This window comes from Diadema antillarum, unplaced genomic scaffold, assembly GCF_040938485.1.
Source record: "Diadema antillarum isolate AM-2024a unplaced genomic scaffold, OU_Dant_1.0 scf00000017, whole genome shotgun sequence".
NCBI lineage: Eukaryota > Metazoa > Echinodermata > Echinoidea > Diadematoida > Diadematidae > Diadema > Diadema antillarum.
This window is the reverse complement of record NW_027270906.1, coordinates 6,177,054-6,203,802: the sequence shown is the minus strand read 5'-3', so window position 1 is coordinate 6,203,802 and position 26,749 is coordinate 6,177,054. Positions and strand designations below refer to the sequence as shown.

The following is a 26,749-nucleotide window of genomic DNA, read 5'->3' as shown; positions in this document are numbered from 1 at the left end:
TACTACTTCTGTCGGAATAACATACCCTTATAGAGTACGAAAACACGCTGTTTTGTGCCGTCGTTTTATTCCGAAATTTCGCTGACAGAAACGTTCGAAATAACAAAACTGATTTCGTTGTGAAATGAACGGACGTTTTTTCTTAATCATTTTTTGGATTAACGAACCTTCAGAATAGGGAATCTATCATTATTTTATCATTAATCTGTCGGAGTAACGAACCCTCAGAGTAAGAAAACTGCAACTATTTTGGGGCAGTCGTTTTATTCCAAAATTTCACTGGCAAAACGTTTGAAATGACGCACTGATTTCGTTTTGAAATTTACGGACATTTTTCTTTATTCAATTTTCGGTTAACGAACCTTCATCAGAATAAAGAATCTACAATTTATTATTTCATCATTACTACTTCTGTCGGAATAAGAGACCCTTAGAGTACGAAAACACGCTGTTTTGTACCGTCGTTTTATTCCGAAATTTCACTGGCAGAATGTTCGAAATAACAAAACTGATTTCGTCGTGAAATGAACGGACATTTTTTCTTAATCATTTTTGGATTAACGAACCTTCAGAATAAAGAATCTAGCATCATTTTATCATTAATCTGTCGGAGTAACGAAAAAAAAAATGAATCTTGGTGGCGATAACTGATGCTGGTGTAGAGAAAAACAAAGACAGCTCGCTCAAAAGATGCTTCCTTCTTTCAGTTTATTTTCTCCCCAGTCATTCCTATCGTTCTCCTCCCATGAACCCCTGCCATGCAGGGACGATGAACAAAACAAAATGTTACCGATGCTGCAATGAAAAAAAGAAGAAGAAAGAAACACGTCCTCAAAGCAAATTATCTATATACACTTTTCAAGTTGAATAAATTGATGTTCGTAATGAAGAATAAAAAAAAAAGCACGACCTCAAGCAGTGGGGAAACTTGATATCATGGCTTGTGGAAATTTCCATGATATTTCCACGAAAGCCAGGTGTCAGATAAAGAATGTCGCGCGTACTGCCACCTTGCTTCAGTGGTCGTAAACAGCGTGTACATAGCATGTAAACCAACTGGGAACATTGATGAATGATCATCATTTATTTTCTGCCCATGAAGGCCCCCTAACCCACCTTTTAACAAACCAAGCCAGAAGCACGTGGAGCATTACGTATACGTTGAACTTGAAAGACCATCATGACAGAATTACTATAAATTTCGGCCCGGAGAAGGAAAATGGAATATTCACGAATGACGTTTACAAATCCATAGAAATTGAAAAGGCTAAAATGGAACGCATGGCTTTTTAGATTTAAAAAAAATAACCCACTGAAACTACCAAAACCTAAATAACAATTTGCATTTGCTTACTCCATCGCACGTTCTCTTTTCTTTTCTTTTTTTAACGAAAAATGGAGTTAATTTTCTCTCTGCGGCAATGCTTTGAACGCATCTAATTTTGCGTCATTGCCGATGGCCAGCTTCCTAAAGAATTGATACGAATCCTTTCAAATATACGAAACAAAGTCTAAAGATCCTGGATCCTGGCGGTGAATTTCGGTGGTATTATAAATCCTGCTCACTATCAAAATTTAATCATCTGTTCCTTGCACCATTTTGCCAACCAACTGTTCCTGAAAATTTCATCCTAATCTGTTCCCAAATTTTGACTTATTTTGCGAATAGAGAGACAGACAGGCAGACAAACTAACAAACAAACCAAAGCAGCCAAAAAAAAAAAAAATACAACCTTTGGCGGAGGGGGGCATGCATTTCATATCGTTTGTTTTTGCGTAACCCGACAACAAGCGTGACAACAAGCGAGCACGTGTCAGCCTTCCTCAGCCTCCCTCGGCCTCCGACCCTCTCTTCCCGTCCTCTCTCTCCCTCTCACAATACACTGTAGCGTTGTACACGCACGCGGCTGGATAAGTGGCCGGCTGGGTGCTTGTGCATGTGTGTGTGGATCCCAAATCAGAGCGCATGTGGTGAGCAAGTGTGTGATGTGGTGTGTATCAGCAGGGAAGTAGTACGTCGCTCTGTTGAGCCGCGTTGTTGTGATCGGTGCGGTGACTGCGTGGGTAAATTTTTGCGCTTGTATAAGTATGTAAACTGCTGCTGCTTTCAACATCTAGCTTCTTTTCTAGCCAGATAATAAAGACTGAAAAAGGCGAGAAATTGGTCCGAACTTAGCTCGTCAAGCAAGTTACCCTTGTCGGCAAGTTCACGCGTGGTGTTACCCTTGTCGGCAAGTTTTACCCTTGTCGGCAATTGCTTCTTCAAACCGCACGCTTGTCGGGGCCGACAAGGGTGATATACGCTGGCGAGATCCCTGGTATCGTAGTATACTGATCGTAAAGAAAATTATCGAACTACGCAATCGAATGCAGTCGATAAGGTCAAAAGACTACTCTTCGATCAAGGCGCATGTAATTTTTGGCATTTTAGAGATTACTCTATAAGTCTCTTTAAATTGCTATATCTCTGTATGTGGGTAACGTTGCACTCTTATATTTCATAGGGATATTACCAGTACAATAACCTACAATGTCAGAAAACTAAATTTCTGTGTACAGGGATACAGTACACTTTAAGCTTGCCGGAAATTTCTAGCCATTTGCTGTAGCATGGTAAAGATTGAACTATGTAAAGTGTAAAACCCCTTTCAGTAACTTTCTGGAGAGGGCTAGGCCCAAGCTAAAGGGCTTTTTACACTTGTGTTTCTTAACCGCGGACTTTCTCTGACCCAGGACTATCGTTAGTCCCGTACCAATTTTTTCAGCTTTTTACACTCGCCAATTAGTCCCGTACTATCTCTTGTCTGGGGCTAAGGAGAAAACTGACCTTTTTACACTCGTATTTCTTAGCCCCGGACTTTCCAAACCACATGAATATTCATAATTACGCTGTGTACTGTACACATACACGCACACGCACGCACCGGCAGCACTTGATTACCTCGTTTCTGATTGGTCAGTGAGGGTCGGACTTCGTCTCCGTCACTTAGCCCAGGATTATTTTTTCGTTCTGTTTACACTCACTTGCTTGGCACCGCAATTGCGGTGCTAGCACCGTACTATCGGTGGGGCTAGCCCACTTTGGCAAAAACGAGTGTAAACAGAAAGTGGGCTAAGGATAGTCCCGTACCAACGGTGGGGCTAAGGCCCCCCCTTAGCCCCACCGTTGGTCCGGGGCTAAGCAAAAATTTACAAGTGTAAAAAGCCCTTAAGTCATAAAATGTTGTGTTTATGAATGGCGCTGGCCAAAATGGCCTACATCAGGCTCGGGCTATTTTGGTGCTGCTGTTATCAGCACCAGGCTAGCACTAGGCCCGAGCCAGGCACCGACCAAATGGTTTATGAATGACAGCAGCACTAGGCTCCGGCCAAAATTCCCTGGCTGTGCCTCCGCCAGAGCGCGCATTCAGCTACTATGGCAGCTACCTTACAAAATTGTATGTGGCCGAGTTTGTGAATAAGTCATTGTAAAAGTAGCGCAACTCTGCTACAAATAGGTATTAAACGCAATCTTTACTGTTTGGCGCAGGCTACTTTTAAAGCACATGCCAGGAGCTGGCCAAAAAGTACACGAGTTACTGAAAAGGGTATAATTGAAAATACAAGGGGAAGGCATGGGAATAAGAATGAACCTACTTCTGTTGTAACATCAGAATTTGGAACACATTGTATTAATAGACAGGCCTACTGTATGTGCGGTATATTACGTGGTGTTTCTATTTTCACTAATTAATATCATGAATGAACCCATGTGGGAAATTGCTAAAGTTTGCACTTTGGAAAGGAATAATAATTCTTTCTCATTCCGCCAATGTGGTTCTCCATCGCAACTTCAAGCATTTGCAAAAATGTCTTGCAAATCAAAATTCAAACACACACACACACACACACACAAAAGTGGCATTATACGGTAGTTCTGAATCTTCACAATAGTACAGTTGTAAGTACGACTTCTAAGCACGTTCATGTCGTGCACTTGAACCTCATTCCATGAAGAACATGTACAGTACATGTACATACACTACATGAGTAGCAAGAGCACTTGCAACATTAAGAGCACGTAAGTATTATGACAACAGCATGGTATTAACTAACTCTCTACTCTTTCAGCTTTACATGTACATGTAGCTAAAGAAGCTCCAGTTTAGCATAGTTCTTTACATTTACAGTACAAGCAGCATCATGTTTCATTCTTAGAGTAGTTTCTTGGATTAGGTTTATAGATCAATAGAAAAAAAAAGAAGAAAAAGCTGTCATTTGAGAAAGCTGCCAGCAGAAACAAAATGCACTATCATGGGGTTTATTCTCACTCATATGATATTAATCGAGTCTGCAAGCACGAGACTACAACTGACTGCGGCTTGTTGGTTTTCATACTTCGCATAAGGTTATCGTGTCAGCCAATACACGGACGGAGAATAAGACAACCGAGTGTGCGTTAAATGTCAGAGTGATGATGCGTGCCGTAGAGTATGCAAGACAAACACAGTTTGGCTTGTCCCCTTTCACATAATTCTACTTCCCATCATCATTGATGCTTTCTCCTATTAAATGGCTGCCTAAGCTCTGGCCATGAAGAGATGTCCCGACACACACGGCATAAGGGCAGAAACAGATCGATTCACAGGAAGATACTCCATCAACTGATAGAATAACTGTTACTTGAGCACCATAATGACATACTGTGCCCTTCTGGTGTTTTTTCTGTTTCCGTGTCTACGTTCTATTTCGAACGGTAAAAGAGAGCTTGTTTTGCAAGGTATTAACTGCAGACTGCAATAAAAACAGAAGACACCAGATACACATTTGATGCCCGATTATCTTCTGTGTCTGAACGCAGACTGGACTCATGTTTCTTTAATCCTCCTTTGGAAGATCATGTTCGACTAGAGAGTGCATGTTTGTCCTCTGAATGGCTTGCTCATGAAAACACTCGAGGAGGGAGAGCTCAGTTTGATGTTATATTCACTTCCAACCAACATAACCACTTTCCCTTCATGTACAGTGCCTATGCATACAATACACACATGTGTATGTTGTGTGCATGTTCTACATAATATACCAGTACTCTTACATGCATGCATACTGGGAGTGGTATGTTTGAATGATATAGGCCATGAAGTTCGCAACACAGCTGTTGTGTGGAATGTTGTTTGCTGTTTTCTGCCAGTCTTCACGAGATTCCTGTCAGCCTATGAATAGCCTGAGAATCTTTTATCATTACAAACACACTACAAAAACATGATTACATGTACATGTCAGACATTTTGGCCATCTGAAGATGATCTTGCACTTGGGTACATTGCTGGACCTTACTGGATTCTTTAGAATGTCTACAATATAATTGAAACATTGGTATAGGCCTAATGTCTTGATCTAAACAAGACATTACATGTACATGTATCAATATATTATGTATTATAACCCAACAACTACATGGTATTCAACTTCAATATTTACAATCATTTTTTTTTTTTAATCATCAGAGATGCATTTATCCTCCTTGAAAAATGAAAGGCAAAATAAATATTAAGAATAAGAGGCATCTCAGCCTGCATTGATTGAATGTACAGTTTGTAGACTACAAAGTACAAGTAGAATTTTCCTTTCTTACTTTGCAATATAGTACTTGTAAGAAATTCATTTCTTGATTTCCTTAACTCTGAGGTAGTCATTACTTTGGTGCCGTTTAGTACACTGCAGTAACTACATTGTAAATACACGATATGACTTCAATCACTTGTACGTGTACATTAAAGCATACGGAAAATATCAGGTAATCATTAGGCGCTTTGTAAGCCCAAACTATAATCACTATCATTAACATCATCATTATCATTTATTATTATTATCAATTGCTTCACCATGATACATGTATACTCAAAGGGCTTCATGCACCATGTTGGAATATGTTACACTTCATCTTAAATAGTCTTAGAGCATGTATACTGAGTAAGTTACGATGGTTGAACCTTTTCTCTATCCCTGTAGATTTATAGTTTAACTGTCCAATAGTATCGAATCAAAAACTAAAAATCATAATTTTCCAGCCCAAGGCGCTCATTGGTAAACTCGTCGAGGTAATCTTTAACTCTTCTTCGGTCATTGGCAATTAATAGATTATGTCATAAAGTTTATTCTGAGCTTGTACATCAGTATGTCTGACACACGTAAGTGAACCACCAACTCCTATCACTCAGTCACAAGAACAAACATACAGGATTTAGACTTCGCCCTGCAGAACTTGCGCTTTGCTATGGGAACCAACCGCGGCCGAGTATCGGGCAATATTTGCACACTATCTAAAACCTGATAATGCAATCACAACACTGTAAGACAGACTGATAAGATAAAACACCAAACAAAACGATACAAAACAAGACTAGAGCAATTTGACTGACTGTGCAGTTGACAATGTTGCAAAAGTAAGCCTAGCTTCTTCTAATACAATCACTACTGTACAGTATGTAGGTCCTACATATCTTTAAGTTATCACATGGCACTAAGTCTAGTAACGTTTATGAGGAAGTTCATAAAGGATTGACTTACCTAGATCTTCTCTGTACTAAGGAAATATTTTGTGTACAAAATTGTTTCTATCTATCATCCCAAATAATAGTATCATTACGTTTACAGTGTGTACAGTGTACACTGTATGCCCAGAGTGGAACTTATGGCCAGAAAATGACATTTAGCATTCACCACTATCATTCAGAGAGATAATTCTCTATTTTTACCGTTCCCATCATGAAATATTACCATTGCACATTCCGACATGAAATACATAATTGAAAAAAAAAGCCTCTTTACAAAAGTTCAGTGACCTTTGACCTTGAGGGAAATTGCCTGAAATTTTACTAGTATACAGTGTACAATCTTGTATCAGATCTACAACTCATGCAGCTTTCCCTGGACCAGGTACTATGAAAGTCAGTTGTTTTGTTTAATCTGAAATTGTGATAACGAAATGTGGGATGGACAGACAGACAGACATAGATTAAACCAATGGACAACCTGAAGCACACAGGTGTAATGCCTTCATCACTCTTCAGGGCAGAGGTATAAAAAACATAATACAGCAAAACAACATAGAAAAACCTGAAACAAAATGCTATACAAAACATCTACATGTATAGGCCTACAAAGACACATTCATTTATAAACATATCCATACTAGCATCCAGTATTTACAGACATTGAATTTACAAAATACAAAAGAATCCTGAACAGTGTTACTAACAATGTACGTACAGTAGTTTCACTACTGTACCACATACAATTGTATTTCACAGTGGTCATGACAAAATGACTGATGCTGCCTACTGTGGATGCCCAATCTTCAAGCTTACGGTGAAAAAACACAGGCCACTTCTACTGTAGGCCAGCCATATTGTGGCTGTGATTTGCAAGGGTGTACAAGTACTATACATCAGCACATCCCCATTCATTTTGTACATTCATACAGAACACCGGGCACAAACCCTTGTACCTGATTGTTACAGATGAACCATGAGCACTGAATAAAACCAGCATGTCCCATACTTCATGTATACTCATGTGTACAGCCGCATACAAGTATTTATCTTTGATAAAAAAAAAGGGGTTTAAATCTATTCTTTAAAAGTAATGAACTTCAGATTCTTTTTTTCCTATTCTCCTAAAAACCTAGCAATGAACTATTTTTACACTAAAATGGCTCTCTACAGATTAAGTCTTCAATGTGGTCAATACTCACATCACATTCACAGGAAAGTGTTTACCATTTCCGCAATGCAGGAAGTAGTGTAAAAACAAAAGTAGTGACCTCATCTGACCTTAAGCCCCTTTGGCAATTCCTAGAAAAAGATTCCTTTACTGTCTTCTTGCAGTAAAATATCTACTGTGTTCATTTGTGAATTGGTATTAAATTCAGCTTGTAAATTGTAGCTTTCAGACAGGACAACCCTGCCGCCCCCCCCCCCCCCCAAAAAAAAAAACACCCTTAAACAATTAAACAAACAAACATACATGTGCAAACAAACAAATTTCACATTTATCCTCAGATGACAATAAACACATAGCTGATTTCAAATCAACAACCCCTCCCCTTCCCCTTCCCCCCCCTCCCCCCCCCCCCCAAAAAAAAAAGAAGATACATTTGTAACCATTTAAAATCAGTTCTTATGAAGACATCACAAGGCGGCTTGGTAGTGTCCTTAGCCTGCAATACAGGTAATTTTCCTTCTTTTAATCTCCATCATTCAGAGTATAATTAACATCAGGAAGAGACTGATTTTCTGAAGAAAAAAAAACACACTCCCCTGGGCCGATGAATTAATTCTAAAAATAATAGAAACAATTTGTGTGAATCAAGGGCATTATATTCAATGGGTAGTTTAGACTACCTTAGTCACTGACACTGGAGATAATTCAGAGCTATTTTCTTCACCACAATGTAGGTCATTCCATTAACAAGATTTCATGTCACGGCCAATGGCATATTTCCCCTGCACCTCAATAAATCTCGTAGCGAGACATATAAATTCAATGAATCAGATTCCTGTGCTTGGGTCCTTATCGCCACTCCGACCTGAGTTATCTAGTTGCAGCATCATCCCTGTGGAGAGCCTGGTTCCCCTAACACTGCATACATCCCCCCTAAAGACAAGCCGTGTTCGTGTCAACGGGAAACAATGTGTCACTCCGTGCCAACTACGACTTGTATCGCCTTCCTTCAGGAAAGGGAAACTAGCAAACTGAAGTGCGATAACTTTTGGTCTCTTGTCAAGCACAAGGGCCCACGTTGCAGAGTCTGCTAATTGTGCTTCTTTTCCCTCCGTTCCACAGGAACACAAAATTTCCATGACAGCAGGCCTTAACTTTTGTTTAGTAGTCCACCTGGATGTTATCAATTTGGCACATTTATAAGCATAAACAACTAAACAATACATGGCTGCACCATAGAGGTACTCCTTATAAAATGTTGATGTACAGTCAGATATTTCTATTAAATGCACATGTCTGGTATTTAAGCCACAGTGTTTAATAGGACTCCTCTTCATTTCTACATTTCGTTGGGATTTCATTTTCTAATCAAAGTTGCTGACATCTCAGAGAACATACAATGTACGCTATATCTAAGTTTGACTCCACATGATGTGTATTGCATTGTTTCCTCTCAAAAGTCTACAATTTCAAGAAACCCCCATGATGTCAGGGAGATTCCATTTACATTGAGCATTGCTTGGATTGAATGTAATCAGGGTGTGTGAGTCAGAAACATCTCCCCCACCCCCACTGTATGTACAACTGTAACAATACCATGAAAGATTTTGACAAAGTATATATAATCTACAGTTCTAATAGCAAAGCTAAAACACACAACAATTGAATGCATCTTCTGTTCGATATCTGCATAAGATATTATGTATCCATATATACTGGACATTATTAGCATAAAATCTAATGAATTCAGGGGACTTTTGAGTTTCATCGTAACCCTGAACATATTTAACAGTCCAGCACTGTAAGTGTGAATTTTATCTGCCACCTCTCATCTGTTAGCATAAATCAATATGCAGATCATCCACAATAGCTCTATAGGGTGGGTTACAACTTCCACTGATGAGCAGAATGTATGTACCTGCCTGAAAATTGCATAATACATGTACACTGTAGGCCCATTCTCCTTGGGGAGAAATTGTGACTTAAAAAGTCAGCAAGCTGCACGCCAATACATGACGACAGCCTACTATCCGTCTGGGGTGTAGTGATTAACATTTAGCCATCATATATATTTTGTGCAAGTTAATTTGCACATTCATACAGCAAATGTTGAGTGGAGTGCATGGGGCAAAATTCATGATTTTACTGTGCGTCAGTGTTCTGGTTGCAAATCATTATGACTCTACACTCAAAAAAAAAAATCAAACTTCTGTGTGCTATGTCACACATTTTACAGTACCTACAACCTGTAAATCATCATTTTGCATGCGTCTACTTCTTAACTGTCAGTAAATGACCCTTTTGACGAACTGTATATAAACGAGGAATGTTTTTGCATGCGTTGTAATTTCATAAATTTTGCGAGATCCATGTTTCGCGAAATCAAAATGCACACAAAAGTTTTGTCTACACTATAGGCATTGAATGTTAGAGGCAGCTCGCGAAAATTTAATGCCGCGAAAAAGGCCGTTGGCTCAAATTCGTGAAAATTTCATGCCGCGAAAATATTATGTTAATAGTATTAATTTTTTAGGTCCTTTCTCTCTCTCTCTCTCTCTCTCCCTTTTGTTGTTGTTGTTGTTGTCTGGACTGGAAGTGATGATCGTTGATCCTATGGAAATTGCAGCCTTTTTACCGGTATTCTCACGTAGATAGCCAAATGGAATGAATATCACCTCCTATGAACTGAGCGTCAAAAGAAAGCTCAAATTTTTGCAAATCAAGAAAAATAAGAAACTTGACATGGGAATACTGTTTGCTATAGGTTAAGTGCACAAACAGTAAAATGTACTGCACAACCAGAAATATTTGCAGCATTAAATTTTTTGTAAAATGGAGCCAACAGCCTTTTTCACGGATTAAATTTTTGGGAACTGCCACTTGCATTCAATTCATGACCACAGCGTAGACAAAAACTTTCAAAGTTTCATGTGCATTTTAATTTTGCCAATCTTTGCTCTGGCAAAATTCGCAAAATTACAATGCACATAAAAATTTCTGGTTTTACAGCAGACCTATTGAAATCACTGTGATACACGTTTGTACATGGGTACTTCATGTCTTAACTGCCCAATTGAAAGAACTTGTGAGAGTTTACATAGTACAAATAGTTTATAAAGTTTGTAAACTGATACAATGGAACTGCCCATATTTCATGTATTCTCAAGTTACTAATCAGTGCGTGGTTTCTGATCAATGAAACACAGCCTACAGTTTTGACAAGCACAAAAAGTGCTGAAGTAAAACTAAACAAAACAAAGAATATTTGTACAAAAGAACATCACAGAAAATAAAACTAGAGACAGCATAGACAACGAAAACTGCACCTGAGATCCACTTGTAGTTTGTACTTTGAGAGCCCCTGCACACAACAGCTGTGAAAGTTTTACAGTGACTCTCCACATTGTATTCACTCACAATTTTGTATGACTTTTACGATGATGTAGAAGGATTGCACTGTACTGTAAATCAAGTCAAATCATACATTCGAAATCATGAACGTTTTATTCATTTGGAAATGGAATAATTAAGTCACAGAAGTTTGAAGCATGACATTTTTCTGACAAACATTCGAGGTGCAATTTGCAGTTGGATGTCTATAAAATATCGTAACATTCTTTCTGTCACTAGTTCAGCAACTACAGTACATGTACAGTAGTCAAACCAGTCTATAGCGGCCATCCAAGGGAAACAACAAAACTGGCCGCTATAGACAGGTTTGTGGCCATTTTGAATTTCAACACTCTGCATTTCATAACAGAAAATATCGCATGTTATTCTTAATACAGAATAACAACCAGCAAATAAGTTTGCATGTGCAGCTAATATGGGCATTTTTGTTGTACATTTCACTTTCATTTTATCTTTTTTCTTCTTTGCCTGCTTCTGTACCATATTGTCCTTATTCAAAGGAACTTAATAAACGCTAATTACTCAGCATTTTAGTAAAATTCTAAGATGTTATTAGGAGTTGTCTTCGCCTTTGTAGCATCTATTGAGGGTGGCATTACTGAAGCCTAGATCAAATCTACCGGTAGTCAAGTTAGTGATAAGACGGCTTTTCGTGGCAAAGAGCTTCAATTAATTTTGTCAATCGTGTCTGTATGATTGTGACTGAGCTAGGACTCGGTAGAATTCACGCAATGAACGTAAAAGACATCGTATTCCTGGCTGATTTAACGGTTCAGCTAAATTTTTGTGGCCGCTATACCAAAGTACATATTTACCACGGGATACAAAGTGAGTGGCTGCTGGCCGCATTAGGCAGGTGGCCGCTATATAAAGGGTCCATAATACAGGAATTTCGTCCGGGGGATTTTTCAGTGGCCGCTACAAGCAGGTGGCGCTATATAGCGGTGGCCGCTAAGACAGGTTTGACTGTACATGTATAGCAACCCTTACCTACACCATTGCTACACATTGATCAAACTTTAGAATTCAAAATGCAAACAATAAAATGCCTTTATGCAATCTTTTTAAAAAGGTATCATAATAGCTGCATTCAAAGTACAAAACAGCAGGATAATGATTGCGATCCATATCTCAAGATTTTTTGCAAGCATTTACACAGACAGAACTGGCGGAATAATGATCATGATCCAAATCTCAATGTTTTTATGCAAGTGTTCACGCGGACAGAAATATCCCGCTATTTGGCACATATGTATAGTGTGCTTCACTGCGTTTGCTTCCCCATGCCCTTTGTCCTTGCAAGTCACAGTGGTGTAGTGCGCATGCTGTTGGGATGTGTGCTTTGAATGATGGGATACTAATCTCCAGATTGATTGGTCCAGCGTTCACATGGTCACTGCGGGGTCAATTATCACGATAATTCAGAAATAAGCGCAAGATTTCTTGGGAATTGTATCGCGATGCTGATAGCGATAATTTTGGGATTTTTGTGTCCACATTGGCAAAAATCTCGAGATTTCAATTGTGTTGCAATTCTCAAGATTTGTATCCCGCTAATTTGCATACGTGTGAATCCCACTAATGAAGATTTTTGTGATATAGACATCCCAGGTTTTTAAATTCAACACCAGCACATCGATGCTCAAGTTAGCCAAGAAGCAGGAGTCTCCAGTATCCATACATTTTAGGAGACAATTTGTTTCAAATGGACAGAGAGATACAGTACAGTTGTACGATTAAAGTGAAGATGAGGTCAAGATGGACATTACTCCTCCGATACGTTTCACAATACAGTACATAAATGAATCAGCAATCAAGCCTACTTTAATTGTTGGAACATATACCTCCCAAAAAATATTTGGCCATTTGGTGATTTGAAGAACATAATTACACATCTGTGATTCCGGTTTGCTTTCATAAGGCACGGTCAGACTGGCAAACGATCGAGAAGTTTAAGATCGCGAAGTTTGGCCCATTCGTACGCGCGCAAGAAAGAGTGCGCCGTCCGATGGCTAGTGATTGTGATGTAACAATGCACATCTGTACATGACAATGGCCTCGCACTTCGGAGACACCGCCTGCAAACAGATCGAGAAGTTTCGCGGGAGGTTTGCGGTCACACTGGCAAAACTTCGAGATCTTAAAGATCGCGATCTTAAACTTCGCGATCTTTTGCCAGTCTGACCGCACCTATAGGCACAACAGTTTTGTAGTTCAATTAGTGAAAAAAAAAAAAAAGATGTTTCGAAGCATCTTCCTGTATGAGTTCTCTATTAATAGCGACCTGAAAGGAGTTACTTTGCATCTGACTTCAGGTGTACAGTCACTGTCAGAATGTTATGAGTGAAATGTCAAGGGAACAGTACCAGAGTGTCATTGGCTTTACACTATTTAACCAAAAAGTTAATGTGGACTGGGCTTATGCACGTAAGGATAGGAAAACTGTGGCACTTTATTCTACCACGTCTCGGCAGATGTGATGGGCCACGATGAAACACTGTTTCTAATCTCCAGGACTCCGCTGGCAGATTGGGAGCGCGTGCGCGCGCCGGTCACCGTGTTTCTTTGAACTTCGGCTGAACTCGCCCCCGGAGAGGGTCTGCAACCTCTGCATCAGCAGGTTATTTTCAGCGGGACCAGTGCGCAAGATGGCGGTGACTGGCACACAGCTCAGCATCCTCCCGTTTCTCCCTTCTCCCAGGGGGATACCTCTGCCAGCAATCTGCGTAATCACACTTGCTCCAGCTCCCCTGCACGATTCCCCATCCTCTGCATCCCCCCCCCCCCCCCCCCCCCCCCGCCTTTCCTCAATACTTCATCATTTATGCTGCTCTTTACTGAACATGACAACAGTGGGGCTTGGTTTTGCTTCCCCCTAAAATGTTTTAAAAGTTTAATTATGTCTCTTTAAGGTCAAGTAGACGTTTAACGAACAGAATATATTAACAGAAATGGTCAGTTTTACTAAACTGGAAACCCCCAAAAAAGTTAGGGAATTTCAATATTTCAGATGTCTTCATCCCCAACCCTCCCCCCTCATAAAAAGAGAGTACTAATTGGTTAGTCACATTTTCATGAGCATATAAACACTCAACCGATATCACTGTCTCACAACTCTTCTATTGGTCTCTTTCTATTATACTAAAATCAAGTTTTTAGTAACTACTAAAATCATATCTTTAGTAACTGATTTAGAAACTACCCCTCAAAACTTATCATTGCTGAGTGAGTTATCATAACTCTACGATAAAGTGACGCAATGGATGCAACTTATTCCACATAATTTCAAACAAGGACATTCGATTCAGAAAATCGGTACATATGATTCTATGAAGGTCAATGGGAGACATATGTGTTGACTGTATCATCATGTTATCTATCTTGAATGACTTTGATATTACTGTTCCATGAAAGAATATTAATTTTTTCGAGTTGTTCTCATTGCGACTGATTGACAAACTGCCTTTCATTGACATAAATACCCACCCACTTTTCAGTGTTTTTTAGTAATAGCCATGCTAAAAATGTATGTCAATCAGTTGAAATAAAAACAATTTGACACAAGAATTATTAATTTGAATACACATGTGGTACCTGCTGCCATAGGGGATCAGAACCATCTCTAGCTATCAGGCAGAGGCTTGGTAGTCTAGTGGATATGACGCCTGTATAGCAATCAGGAAGTTGTGGGTTTGAATCCCACCGGAGTACAATATGTATCACCTGATTTTATTTTTTTTTTAAATCATTACTACTACTAAAAAAAAACACCAACAAAAACGCTGAATGATTAATGTAAATCTAAATTAGTGAAGGTCAATTGCCAATTAGCAATCAATCAGCTATATGAAACCGTTCATGCCTCATTTCCTACTCTATGTTCCAATTTCTATAAAACTTTATCATACCATTTGTTTTATTTCACTCTACATATCAAACAGATGCCATGCCCATATTTACAGATTACTGATACCAAGAGATTACAATGGTACATTGTAAATGTTGTTGTTGCACTGATTTGCTGCTTTGCTAATGTTGAATTCCCTTTCTCCCTTTCTTTTCTTTTTTTTTTCAGATTGACCTTTTGGCAAGCTCTACTCAGGAAGTATCTAGAGTAATATCTGGGCTTGTCACTGGATAGATGTGTCATTATTGTCAATACAGTTTGGTTGGACTCCAATCTTTTGACCACTGCGATGACATCATCTAACCAATCTATCGCTAAAAACACTGTCATGTTTGTTTTGATTGGTCGATAGTTAAGCAGATCAAATGACTGATAACAGTTTCCTCAATGCAGTCTTTTCGCCACAGCAGCAAGTTGCTAGCAAGTTTATAGCAAAAGGCCACTTCCTGCACTTCGACAAAATCTCACCAAACACCATGCTAGAAAGAGATGCCGGTTGAGAAAAAAAGATATTTCCTGCACTGATACATTTCTCCTCCATACATTCAGTCACATCATATGTTCCATTCAGCACCCCCTCCTAGTTTAAATCGCATGGTAACAGATCTACAGTACATACAGCAAGAATTAGCTCTGTTTTCCACGAACACTTTGTTTCAATTATGCAACTGGTGATATGCCCCAACTCTTGCTTTCGATGTTACAGACCACATACTGTGATGACAGACACACTGCAAAAAACAAAACAAAACAAAACACAACCCCCCCCCCCCGAATGCTTTTTAAATACATCCAAATACACCACACATGCAGTCATCATGCATTTATCCATTGAATTTGTTTGACAGAAGCAAGTGTTCCTATAGCATACATGGGCAGTCTGGTTTGAATTATCTTTAGAATTCACTTCTAAGAAGAAACTTACTTGTCACATGGAGTTGGGATAGTGGCCCACCGTCCTGTTCCGCCATGGTTGCTCTTCACGGAAAAGAAGTCTTCCGAAACCAAACTATTTCTGTATGACAACACCTGGAGGATATAAATGAAGGAAAGATAGGTAGAGAGAGAGAGAAAAGAAAAAAAAATATGGTTATTGGAAACAATACTGAAGTTGAGCCATCTTAGACATTTTATGATTTTTTTTTTTTTTTTTTTTTGGTGATGAGTGATATTAAAGTGAGTATTGTCAGGCAATCAAAGTTCATTACTCCAATGTAGCCTGAACATGACCCCCAACCACCTTGACTTGAAACAAAAACAAACAAACATAAACAAAGAAGTGGTCTACACTGTACCTTAGAAATATGAGCACCTCTGTCCTACCATTTCACTGTTAGTAAGGCAGACCTGATCTGGTAAAAAAAATTTGACTCCATTATCTGCCTCTTTAATGTACAACTTGTATGATTACACAAACATAAAGATTATGTGTAGAAGTTTCTTTAAATCTGAAAAACAAAAAAGTTTCACATGTGTTCATGAAACAGTGACATAATTCTCAAGAATTATGCAAACTATATGAAGTGACGATATCGTAGACTCATTGAGCTCTTCTACTGGTTCGTAAAAACAGGTTTCTGGTTATTCATTTTAATACTGTGGCAGCTACATCACTTTCCCTATTCGTGAGCACCATCATTGGTGAGTTCTTAAAACTGTAAGTAATCTTATGTGTATATGATTGATTGATTGAATGAATGAATGAATGAATGTTTTAAAGTAAATGTAATGAATGAATGATTAAAGTAAATGTAATTTGTAAGTCAATGTGAGGAAATTAGTGAGGCCATAAAAAATATGATATAAATTAGGCCATTAAATTTGGCTATATGTGATCAAGAATAATACTTACATTTAGGGTATAATACATGTACACGTGTACCTTCCTTGTTGTACAATGTACATACAGTACGCGCAATAGAAAACGCCCGACGAAAGTGCGTCCAAATTTCGTCCCAACGCTTTTTTCGTTGTTGATTTCGTCGGGGACGTTTTCAACGCTTTTTGCGTCCAGACTTCATGGACGGATTTTGGACGAATTCAACGAATTCAACGAAATCCCCGAACGCTTTTCCGAAGCTGTGGACGCATTCAACGCTTTCAGCGCTTTCAACGCTTTCAACCCTTTACACGCGATCACACACACACACAGGAAAGTTAGCTCTAATCGCGAATTGCTAGCTCTTCTTTCGTCGAAGTTCTCTAGGTTTCCCGTCCATTTCTCTCATTTTCTCTCTTTTGCTTTCGTATCATTGTATCCCTTTCTTTTCAGAGTACAATCATACTTTAGAGAGTATTTTTTCTCATTTTTATTAAGTGATTACCGTGTTTGCCACAATTTGGGGTGAGTTTTTGTTCGAGTGTTTGTTGAGTTTTTCGATTGAACGATGTGTCGATTATCTTCGTGTGTGCGAGAATATCGTACCCACTCGTTTGTTTCCGTGTAAGTATTTTTACCGTAAAGTGTCTTCATCGTTCGTCTTCACGCATCGGGTTTTCACCCTAGTTTTCCTCATCGTAGTTTTCCACATCCATTTTTTTTTTCCGGTGCAAGATACTCTGTGTATTTTCTGCTACGGTAAAATGCCATCGTCGATATTTTTTGTGTATTCATCGTAGTTTTCCACCTCCATTTCATTTTTGTGTGCAAGATGTGTAGCTAGGTCTGCGATGTCTGAATCGTTTACAGATGTGTTTTGTGAGAGTATTAACCACGATGATTTTGAGGATTTTGAGGGTTTCGCGGTGGATGAGATCGACTGGAATGATAGTGATAATGATAATGAATCTACACTATCTAGTGGTGTTGATATAAGAGCTCTTATGATGATGCAATTTATTTCGTGTGACCGACCATCATGACGTTGGCGATGACGAGTACGAAACGAGTAGCATATACATGTACAATGTAGGCCTGTAATGATCTAAGACGAGAGTGACACTGACGACATGGCCTGGCCCTGGGGGCTGTTTTAGTGTTGCCTGCTGAGTAGGTGTTCCATTCTATCCTTTCAGTTATCTTTCTATCACTTTCTTCTTTTGACCCTGGATGAAAAAAAAAAAAACCCTATCTTGCCATGTAAAGACAGAACACATACCATCATGAAATATCATGACATTACTAAAGTAATAAAAGAAATAAGTAAGCGATGAAAATTCTTGTTTGTAAAATCATAAATCAAAGGTGATTTCATATGAACCAGCTCTTTGAAACGTATTTAATTTGCCTATTGATACTTGCTTTGCAAGTATACATTTTCTCTCCCATGGACTTTGTGTCCCCCCCCCCTTTTTATGTGCTTTAATGATTATTCTAATTTGTTTTGTCAACATCATCATTATTGCTGTATTAATATTACCATACTTTGATATGGTTAATTGCATTTGTTGATTGACTCTAACTTTCATTTTGTTGCCTCCTCTTGGTACTTGTACAGATCCTTTCTAGGGCTTGCTGTTTGCTCACCCCCCCCCCCCTTTGCTGTTGCTATTTCACTCTTTACCTTTCTTTGTCTCTCTGTTGTTCCTTATCTTGTTTGATGTTGCCTCCATATTCATCCTTTTCCTTCAATGGTTGCCCCCTGGCCCTCACGACCATTACTAACCTTCCCCTGCCTTTTGTCTGTCCATCCTCCTGCTCTAATCCCCCTCCCTTTACCTGTTGGGCTCCTTGCCCATGACATCCTACCCTCTCCTTTTGTTTTCTTTGTTCCTTGTCCCTTGCCTTTTCCTGACTGTTCTTGTTGTGTGAAGTCGCTTTACATGTGTGTGGTTGCTTTTTCTGCCTATTTGCCATTTTGCTTCTGACGAAGATTCTGCTATGATCGAAAACTTAGGTCCCTTTTGACTCTATCCTAAAAACATTCATGTACACTCCCAAAACTTGCTGGGCTAGTAATGAAAACTTCCATTATCTAGCAGGGGAGAGGGAATGCTTTCATTTTCTCAAGAGAGCTTTTGTGTGAGAGAATGCAAAACTTGATTGAGTGTTGCCAAGTTGTTTTCAAACTTCTTCATTTTATTTGATCTTAAGCATAATCACTTTCGTAAGTACATTTACAGTATTACGATTTCTTCTCCCCTGACTGTAATCGGAAAGTTTGCCATAAGGACGATCGCTAATGTGTTTGGATGTGCCGATATGCGAAACACGTGGTTCAAAAGAATGCACCATGTGCTACTTACAGTTGTACTGCCTTAAAGGTTACTGCAAGTTGAATGGATCGAATGCGCCATAGGCTTAGTTACGGTAAACAGTTTACGTTCGATGCGAATAATTATTACGTCTTTCAGGATCGAGGAATAATACACACAAAACATGCAAACAAACAAATCCACGAACGAGTGTTGATAACCAAAATTCATATGAAAAGTAATAGGCAGTTTTGATGAGCGTGAAATTTTATTGTCATGATTTTGCCGTTTAATCGGGTGGTGGCTGCATCACATAGGACATCTCAGTGAATTTGTCTAGGCATATGAGACTTTTCATATAAATCTGTGATTGCATTTTTGAGTGATTAATCAATTCCTTTTTACAGTTCGAGAACCAGAACATCAGAACATCTTTGCAATGATTCCTTTAACTCAACTCACCCGCGAGTTCTTCGATCGATATACTACACCAAATGCGCGCATTCTTTCGTCTGGCACCTGGGGTCTGGCACGCACCTGGTTTTGTGGAAATTTCCACAAAGGGAGAGGGTGGGGTTTTTCCAATCCCAAGAGACCGCATTATACACAAGAAGACAATCTCGTCGCTTCTATCATTTTCCGTCACTCGTGTTTTCCCCTTATTCTTTGCTAATAATGAACATTTCGATTGAACTTAACGATGGTTGTTCACACGTGGTTCCTTTTGTTGTGAGGTGTAGGTATTTTCTTTTTTTATCATTCTTGGGAGGGGAAAGAAGAGTAAAAGAGGGAAAACTTATTTAAATAAACGAAGGGCACGTACGCTCAGCATCCACAGCAAGCCGTCTTTTACATCAGCATCGTTGATTATCATCACTTGCACTATCATCAGGCATCACTCGGATAATTTTGTCCTTTTTTTTTATAAACATTTAGAAACACGATCACCATCACTCGAGATAAACACGTAGCAGTGGCAGATCCAGAGGGGGCGCATGAGGCGCACGCCCCCTTTATTTATCGTGGAAAAAAAAAATAGAAGTGAAACCCGGAAGTGGCACCAGAAATATTAGTTGCGCCCCTCCCCCCTCCTGTACAGAATTCCTGGATCCGCCCATGCCTGTACGAAAATAAATGTCAACAGACAAAGTATCAACAACCTCCCTGACAACCACATAAACATTACCACAGAGCACACCGAAGCGGCTGGCATCAAACACCCTTCGAAATACTGCAGCAAAGCGCGAAATCGCCGTTATACGAAAATGCATGTATATATACACAGTGCGAGGCAATTGAAAGATTACCTTTAAATATTTCAGAATATGAAAGGAACAAATAAAGTGATATGAAACGAAAGAAATCGTACACCAAACGAAAGGTATAACGACCTCCAATAGGCCCTTAGCCGCAGCATATCAATAAACATGACGTATAAGCACACGGAATATGCGTGTTTCGGATTCCTCCCTTCTATATTTCTTTCCTGAACTATTCCCAATGCCCGAATAAAATAATGACTAGTTTGTTACACTGATTTCTTCTTCTGAGGTAAGGAAGTTCGTTCGTCCGAAAACAAAAGGATTGACACTCCGAAGGTTTGCTAATCGGGCAATGCCCCCCCCCCCAAAAAAAAAAAACAAAAAAAAAACAAAAAAAAAAACAGCCCACAAAATGCTCGTTAATCAAAACATTGGTTAATAATGTTAAAGACGATAATAATAATAATAATAAAAATAATGATAATAATAATAATAATAATAATAATAATGATAATAATGATAATAATGATATAACAATAGACAGAAATAAAACAATATATGGCCCCCTATAGCAATTACCCGCAGCATGATTACATTTTCGAATCAACAAACATGGATAGGCACAAGGAATTAATATGCGTGTTTCGGATTCGAAATAACGCCGTAACCATCGGAATAGCGCACCCGTTTTCTTTTTTTCGGAATAATGAACACCACGGAAATGAATAAATGATTTCAAACTAAGAATCCATCGTAATTCTTGCCTTAAAGATTTTCCTCCCTTCTATATTTTATTCCTGAACTATTCCCAATGCCCGAATAAAATAATGACTAGTTTGTTACTCTGAAACATGGTGTTGTGAGTTAAGGAAGTTCGTTTATCCGAAAACGAAAGGATTGACACTCCGAAGGTTTGCTATACCCATCGAACAATGGGGGAAACAAAATAATAGTAATACATTTTATTTTCACACTAGGTACGAACATCTACAAGGTGTAAGGAATTTGCGTGTTACGGAACATTTTATCACTTTCGCATCAGCGAACTTTACGTGCATTGGGTACTACAAAAATGCCTCCCCCCCCCCCAAAAAAAAAATGTACATATAATTACACCAACGCTTGAGCATAACAACAAACAAGCAATCAAACAAACAAATAAACAACTTAAGATTTAATCTCATAGCTGCTTTGAATATTTCACGTTCCGTCTGCATGACTGTATATATACTTCTTTTCAGAATTATCTCTCGCTTCCCGCTTCACAACTAGGAAATAAACGATGTCAAACTACAGGTATATAAGAATTAAACTTATTGTCTTACTCTGAATATAAAATTCATTATTTCAAAAGTTCGTTTATCCTTGAATACAACAGGCTCGATACTACAGTACTCCGAAGGTTTGCTAATCCGACAATAACGCACCTATCCAATCACAAACATTCGTGCATTTTCGAATTATGAATCATAATTTGACTATCACATTTACGAACATCTATTTTTCGTGTAGGGAAGTCGCGTGTATCTGAATGTTTCATTTTCGTCCTAATGAACCTTATGGGTGCATGGGTACAACGAACATGAACCTCAAACCCCCCCCCCCCCCAAAAAAAAAAATAAAATAAAAAAAGAAAGAAAGAAAGAGCCAAGTCAAACTAAGAATCAGTCTGAATTAGTCGCTTTGAAAATTCCACGTACCGTCTGAATTATCTCTCTGTCCAATAAAGAAATAAACGATATCAAACTAAGAATTAAACTTATTGTCTTGTTTTGAATATTACTTTTTTTTTTTTGCTTTTCTGGGGCCCGTTGCATAAAACTTACCATTGAATTTCAATAGTAACTACCGTCAGCATCAATGATTATAAAATTTACCGCTGATTTAAGACTTACCGCATAGAAAGGAGCGGTAAGTCCAGCGGTAAGGGTTTTATGCAACAGGGCCCTGATTCAATAAAAAAACGGGCAATGTAACGCGCAATTGCTGAAGAAAGAAAATATATTTAATGACCAAATAACGGCGAACAAATCCTTCTAATTTCTTTTTTCCTCTTTTTGGGGGTTAATTTTCTTTCTATACTCAAATGGATTTTACGTACACGCAATTTTAGTGAAACCATTTTCTTTTTGGTCGGCATTCTACGATAAGGTTCCTGTGGGTTCCTGTGGGTTCACCCTCGCCAAAATTGCGTGATTTCTCTTAAATACTATGAACCCGAATGATCTCTGATTGGTAATTTAGTCTATTTCATGATCAACAGTTGTTTATTTTCTGCTTGTAAAAAAACAAAAAACAACACGTGAACAATTAGTAGGCCTTATACTGGGTCTTGTCATGTATCGTACATCTCTGTTTCGTTCAGCCGAGCGAGCCATGCCATGGCAATTGCGACGCACATACGGCGCACTCGCCTTTCCCACACGTGCACATTCCCTGGTTACATGCAGCCCGCATACCAACATGTGATGTATCAGGTGACTTACAAATGCAGTGAATAATCTGCTAACGGTGCCGTACTTACAGCTAGGGTAAGGGAAACTAAAACTTTTACAAATTGCTTCAATGAAAACGGCATCGATGTATGTATACATGTTACCATTCTTAATAGTATTATGTGAATCAGGTGAATTCCACGCCTGTCTACTGTTCTCATTCCCGACCGCTGTGCTACTACTAGTACTTGTTGAGTCTAATCTTGCAGTGATTCTTGCCGGCTAGCGGCTGTGGATGTGGCCACTACACACACACGTGTGTACTGTATTCCATGTGCGCCTTGGATCACGGACGCTTTTAACGAAATTTGGACGAAACTGCCGAGCTCCGAACACGCATTTTCCGAACGAGCAACGCATTTGCCGAACGAAATTGAGCGGGCGGTCGTGCGTGAAATGCGTCCACAAAGCGTCAGAATCGTTGCTACTGGATCGATAACGAAATTTCGTCCAAATTTCGTCCAAATTTCGTTGCTACTCGATCGATAACGAACTTTCGTTGGAAAACGAAATTGACGGAGGCGTTTCTTATTGCGCGTACTGTACATGTATGTCCTATCTTACTAAAGCTTCCACCATTTTTTCATTTAACTTCCTTTATTACAGTCGCTTTGAACACAGTATGAGTTTTCTACAATTAAATACTGTCAATTCCCCACTCAATCATTATTATTATTATTATTATTATTATTATTATTATTATCATTATTATCATTATCATTACTATTTTTATTATTATTATTATTATTGATACTAACTGCAGATACAGGGATTCCAATTTCTCAAACAGCCTTGCAGTACTGTATTTTTTACCTTTCTTGCAATACCATAGGTACCTTGTATTCATGTAGTAATGCAATTTGGTTAAAATCAGTATTGTCCATGAAACCTGTTAGTATTTTTTGCCTTCCAAACCCTACAAAATACTGCAAAATGATAGCTGACGTCTCTGTTAACAGCATCCTGAAAAATACCTCATAATTTCTGTATTTTTTTTTTCCTACTATCAGAATGAACAAGTGATTGCCATGAAATTATTAAGCATATGACATTGAAATCATGTGCTGGAGCATAGCATAAACACTCCAGGTCATCTGTGCTTTTGCAACAGCCAGCACAGAAATGCATTGCATGTGACAAGCACATAAAAATTGTGAATTACACTTTCGAGTCCGCATTACAACCACACACTCATCGTTTTCTGTCATGAAAATTGCCCGACGAGAAATGTCATGGTCATAAATATTAGAAAGGTGGCCCAGTTCCTTCAGAAAAAAAAAATACAAAGCAGCGGCACTGCTTTGATTTAAGAGCCATTTGGTCTTTATACCACCGAAGACTACAACGTACCTTTGCACAACAATTCTGCACACTGACAGAGTGAAAACAAGGGTAAGGGTGTGTGACATTTCAATGAATATAATCATATGGAATTATGCCACACGAATCCATCCCAACAAACACTGCGCTTTGCAGCAGTTGAACCTTACATCCTCGTATACACCTTTGCTGGAAACACTTTCCTAGTTTGAGCTGTATCTACGCATACCTCTTGATTGTCACTATTCACCTCATGACAAGTATGAGTATAGCATTACAAGTTCTTTTTGAATGCCCCCTTAACAATAAGCATCCACTGTGTTAAAGTTGCTCTTACCAGGTATACAGTGTGCACGTCTATCCATTGGATGTTATACATTGCATTTTACCTGATCATCGGCAGACAAATATTATTCTGTAATACATACACACACACACACACACAAACACACAAGCTGCGCGCGCACACACACACATACACACACACACAAAGGAGCTGAAGAATAGGAAAAAGAAGCAAAAAGCAAGTATGACATGACATCATTCAAGCCCAGAGTATATCACCATGGAAACAGTCTTTTCTTTTTTTTTTTAATGAATCTGAGTGTAAGCAGAGCTGTGCATGTACCAAGGTAGCTAATCACATCACACAGTTAACTGTCTCTGCTCTCAAACTGACCTTTGTGTGAGGGCTGACACCCAATACCTACTACATTTGTACTGTAATGATCAGTCACTTATTGATCAAATCCAGTATGGAATGATTATTATACTTCTGCAGTATAAACCATACTGAGAACACATGTACTGTACCTTCTACAAAGAAGGTACAGTTGTACAGCTGCTGCCTGTATACACAATACTTAACACCCATTTGGTGCTCTGCTGTGAGAATGCACATTCGCTGCCATATTGAGAATACACGTTTTGTATTGGCATAGAGTTTATACCTTGTTGACACAAATGTCAGATTCATTGGAGTGTGAACAGTTAAAATCTGACAGAGAGAGATACAAGCTTACAATGAACAAATTCAGACAAGGTACATGTTCAATATGGCAGATATCACAGGAGCAATGAAGAGCCTATTAAAATGTACATTGTACATGCACTACTGAATGTTCGCGTGCATTTTGATTTCGCGAATTTTGCGAGTGCCAACATTTGCAAAATTAAAATGCAAGCGAAAGTTCTTGCCTACACAATATGCATTGGACGCCAGTGGCAATTCGCGAAAAATTTAATGCTGTGGGAAAGGTCATTGGCTCCAATTTCTGAAATTTTTACGCTGCGAATATATTGTGTAACAGCAACTAACATTGTTCTGTTTCAGAATCTCTTCTGTTGCTATTAATGCTAATTATTCGGGGGGGGGGGGGGGGGTTACATCTACATATAGTCTTATGTAAGGGTACACCGTACACCATATTGTACAACACTTCCTTACCACGTTAAAGATGTAGTGATTCACACCATACTGCCAGGGATGCCAAGTTAAAAAAATTTTTATGAGTGAGATTTTCATGACTCGGCATCTTGGCGAGCGAATGTGCGCGCAAGCGAGGGTGTGGAAGGGTCCCCCCCCCCCTCCCCCCCGTGGCCTCCCACAGTAGGGAGGTTTTTCAATTTTTAGCTCTTAATGGTGCGGTCAGGTGCATACTTAAGTGACTATTTTTTACTTATTTTGAAAGACTAAATGAAAATTATATCTTCAATTGTAACTATTACTTTAATCCTTTGGGCTATGCTCCTTATTATGGGCCCAAATTGCAGACTTTGCCCGATGCGTGAGAAAAATGGGTGCCATGCGTGAGATCGTGAGACGACCCCTAAATGCTTGAGTCTCACTCAGAATGCGTGAGACTTGGTAGCTCTGTACTGCACATGCTCAGTTGATGTGAAGTTCTAGTACATCTGTAAGCACTACAGTGTATCCATTGAACATAAAAAAAAAATTATCAGTATACATTGTACAGCTCACTTTGCTGCACTTTCAATGGGTTGTGTAACTGATTCTGTACAATGTACGAGTTCTATGATATGCAGTGCAGTGATCCACATTGCCACACAATAGCCATACTCATAGTCCCTCCCGTTTCCCCATCTCTCACTCTGTAACAGTATACCGCCATGGCAACCACAGTGTAATCTCAATTACGCAAAAACGAGGCATGATAATGACAAATGCACTCGTGTTAATTCTTAGAACTGTACCTTATTAAGTGTTCTGTGTATGATACGATAAAATTACACTGCACTGTATGAATAACCAGCAGCACAGATACAATTATACTGCATGGCATCTCTCTGGTAAATAGTACAGGTGATGCATTTCAACCGTGCCTGCATTTCATTAATCATTCATACTCTGACCACATGCATATTGCAGGCCGTGTCAGTTCAGTTAATCATGTACACTTTCTCTTACCCATCATGTTAACATAATGACACATGAATGAGCACTATGTGACAGTATGAAACATGTACTGTACTTTGACAAATTATACAATCGTGTA

At 38.9% G+C, this 26,749-nt stretch overlaps 1 protein-coding gene across 2 annotated transcripts in view; it reads right to left on the bottom strand.

Annotated features, from left to right (window-relative positions):
• LOC139727453 (NEDD4-like E3 ubiquitin-protein ligase WWP1) overlaps nucleotides 1-26,749 on the bottom strand; it is a 72,298-nt gene that overhangs the window by 35,017 nt on the left and 10,532 nt on the right. For both annotated transcript variants that reach the window (XM_071638421.1, XM_071638430.1), the window contains exon 2: nucleotides 15,948-16,051. In XM_071638421.1, coding sequence (XP_071494522.1) covers nucleotides 15,948-15,993 — 46 coding nt within the window. In that variant the 5' untranslated portion in view covers nucleotides 15,994-16,051. The remainder of the gene's footprint in view (nucleotides 1-15,947; nucleotides 16,052-26,749) is intronic.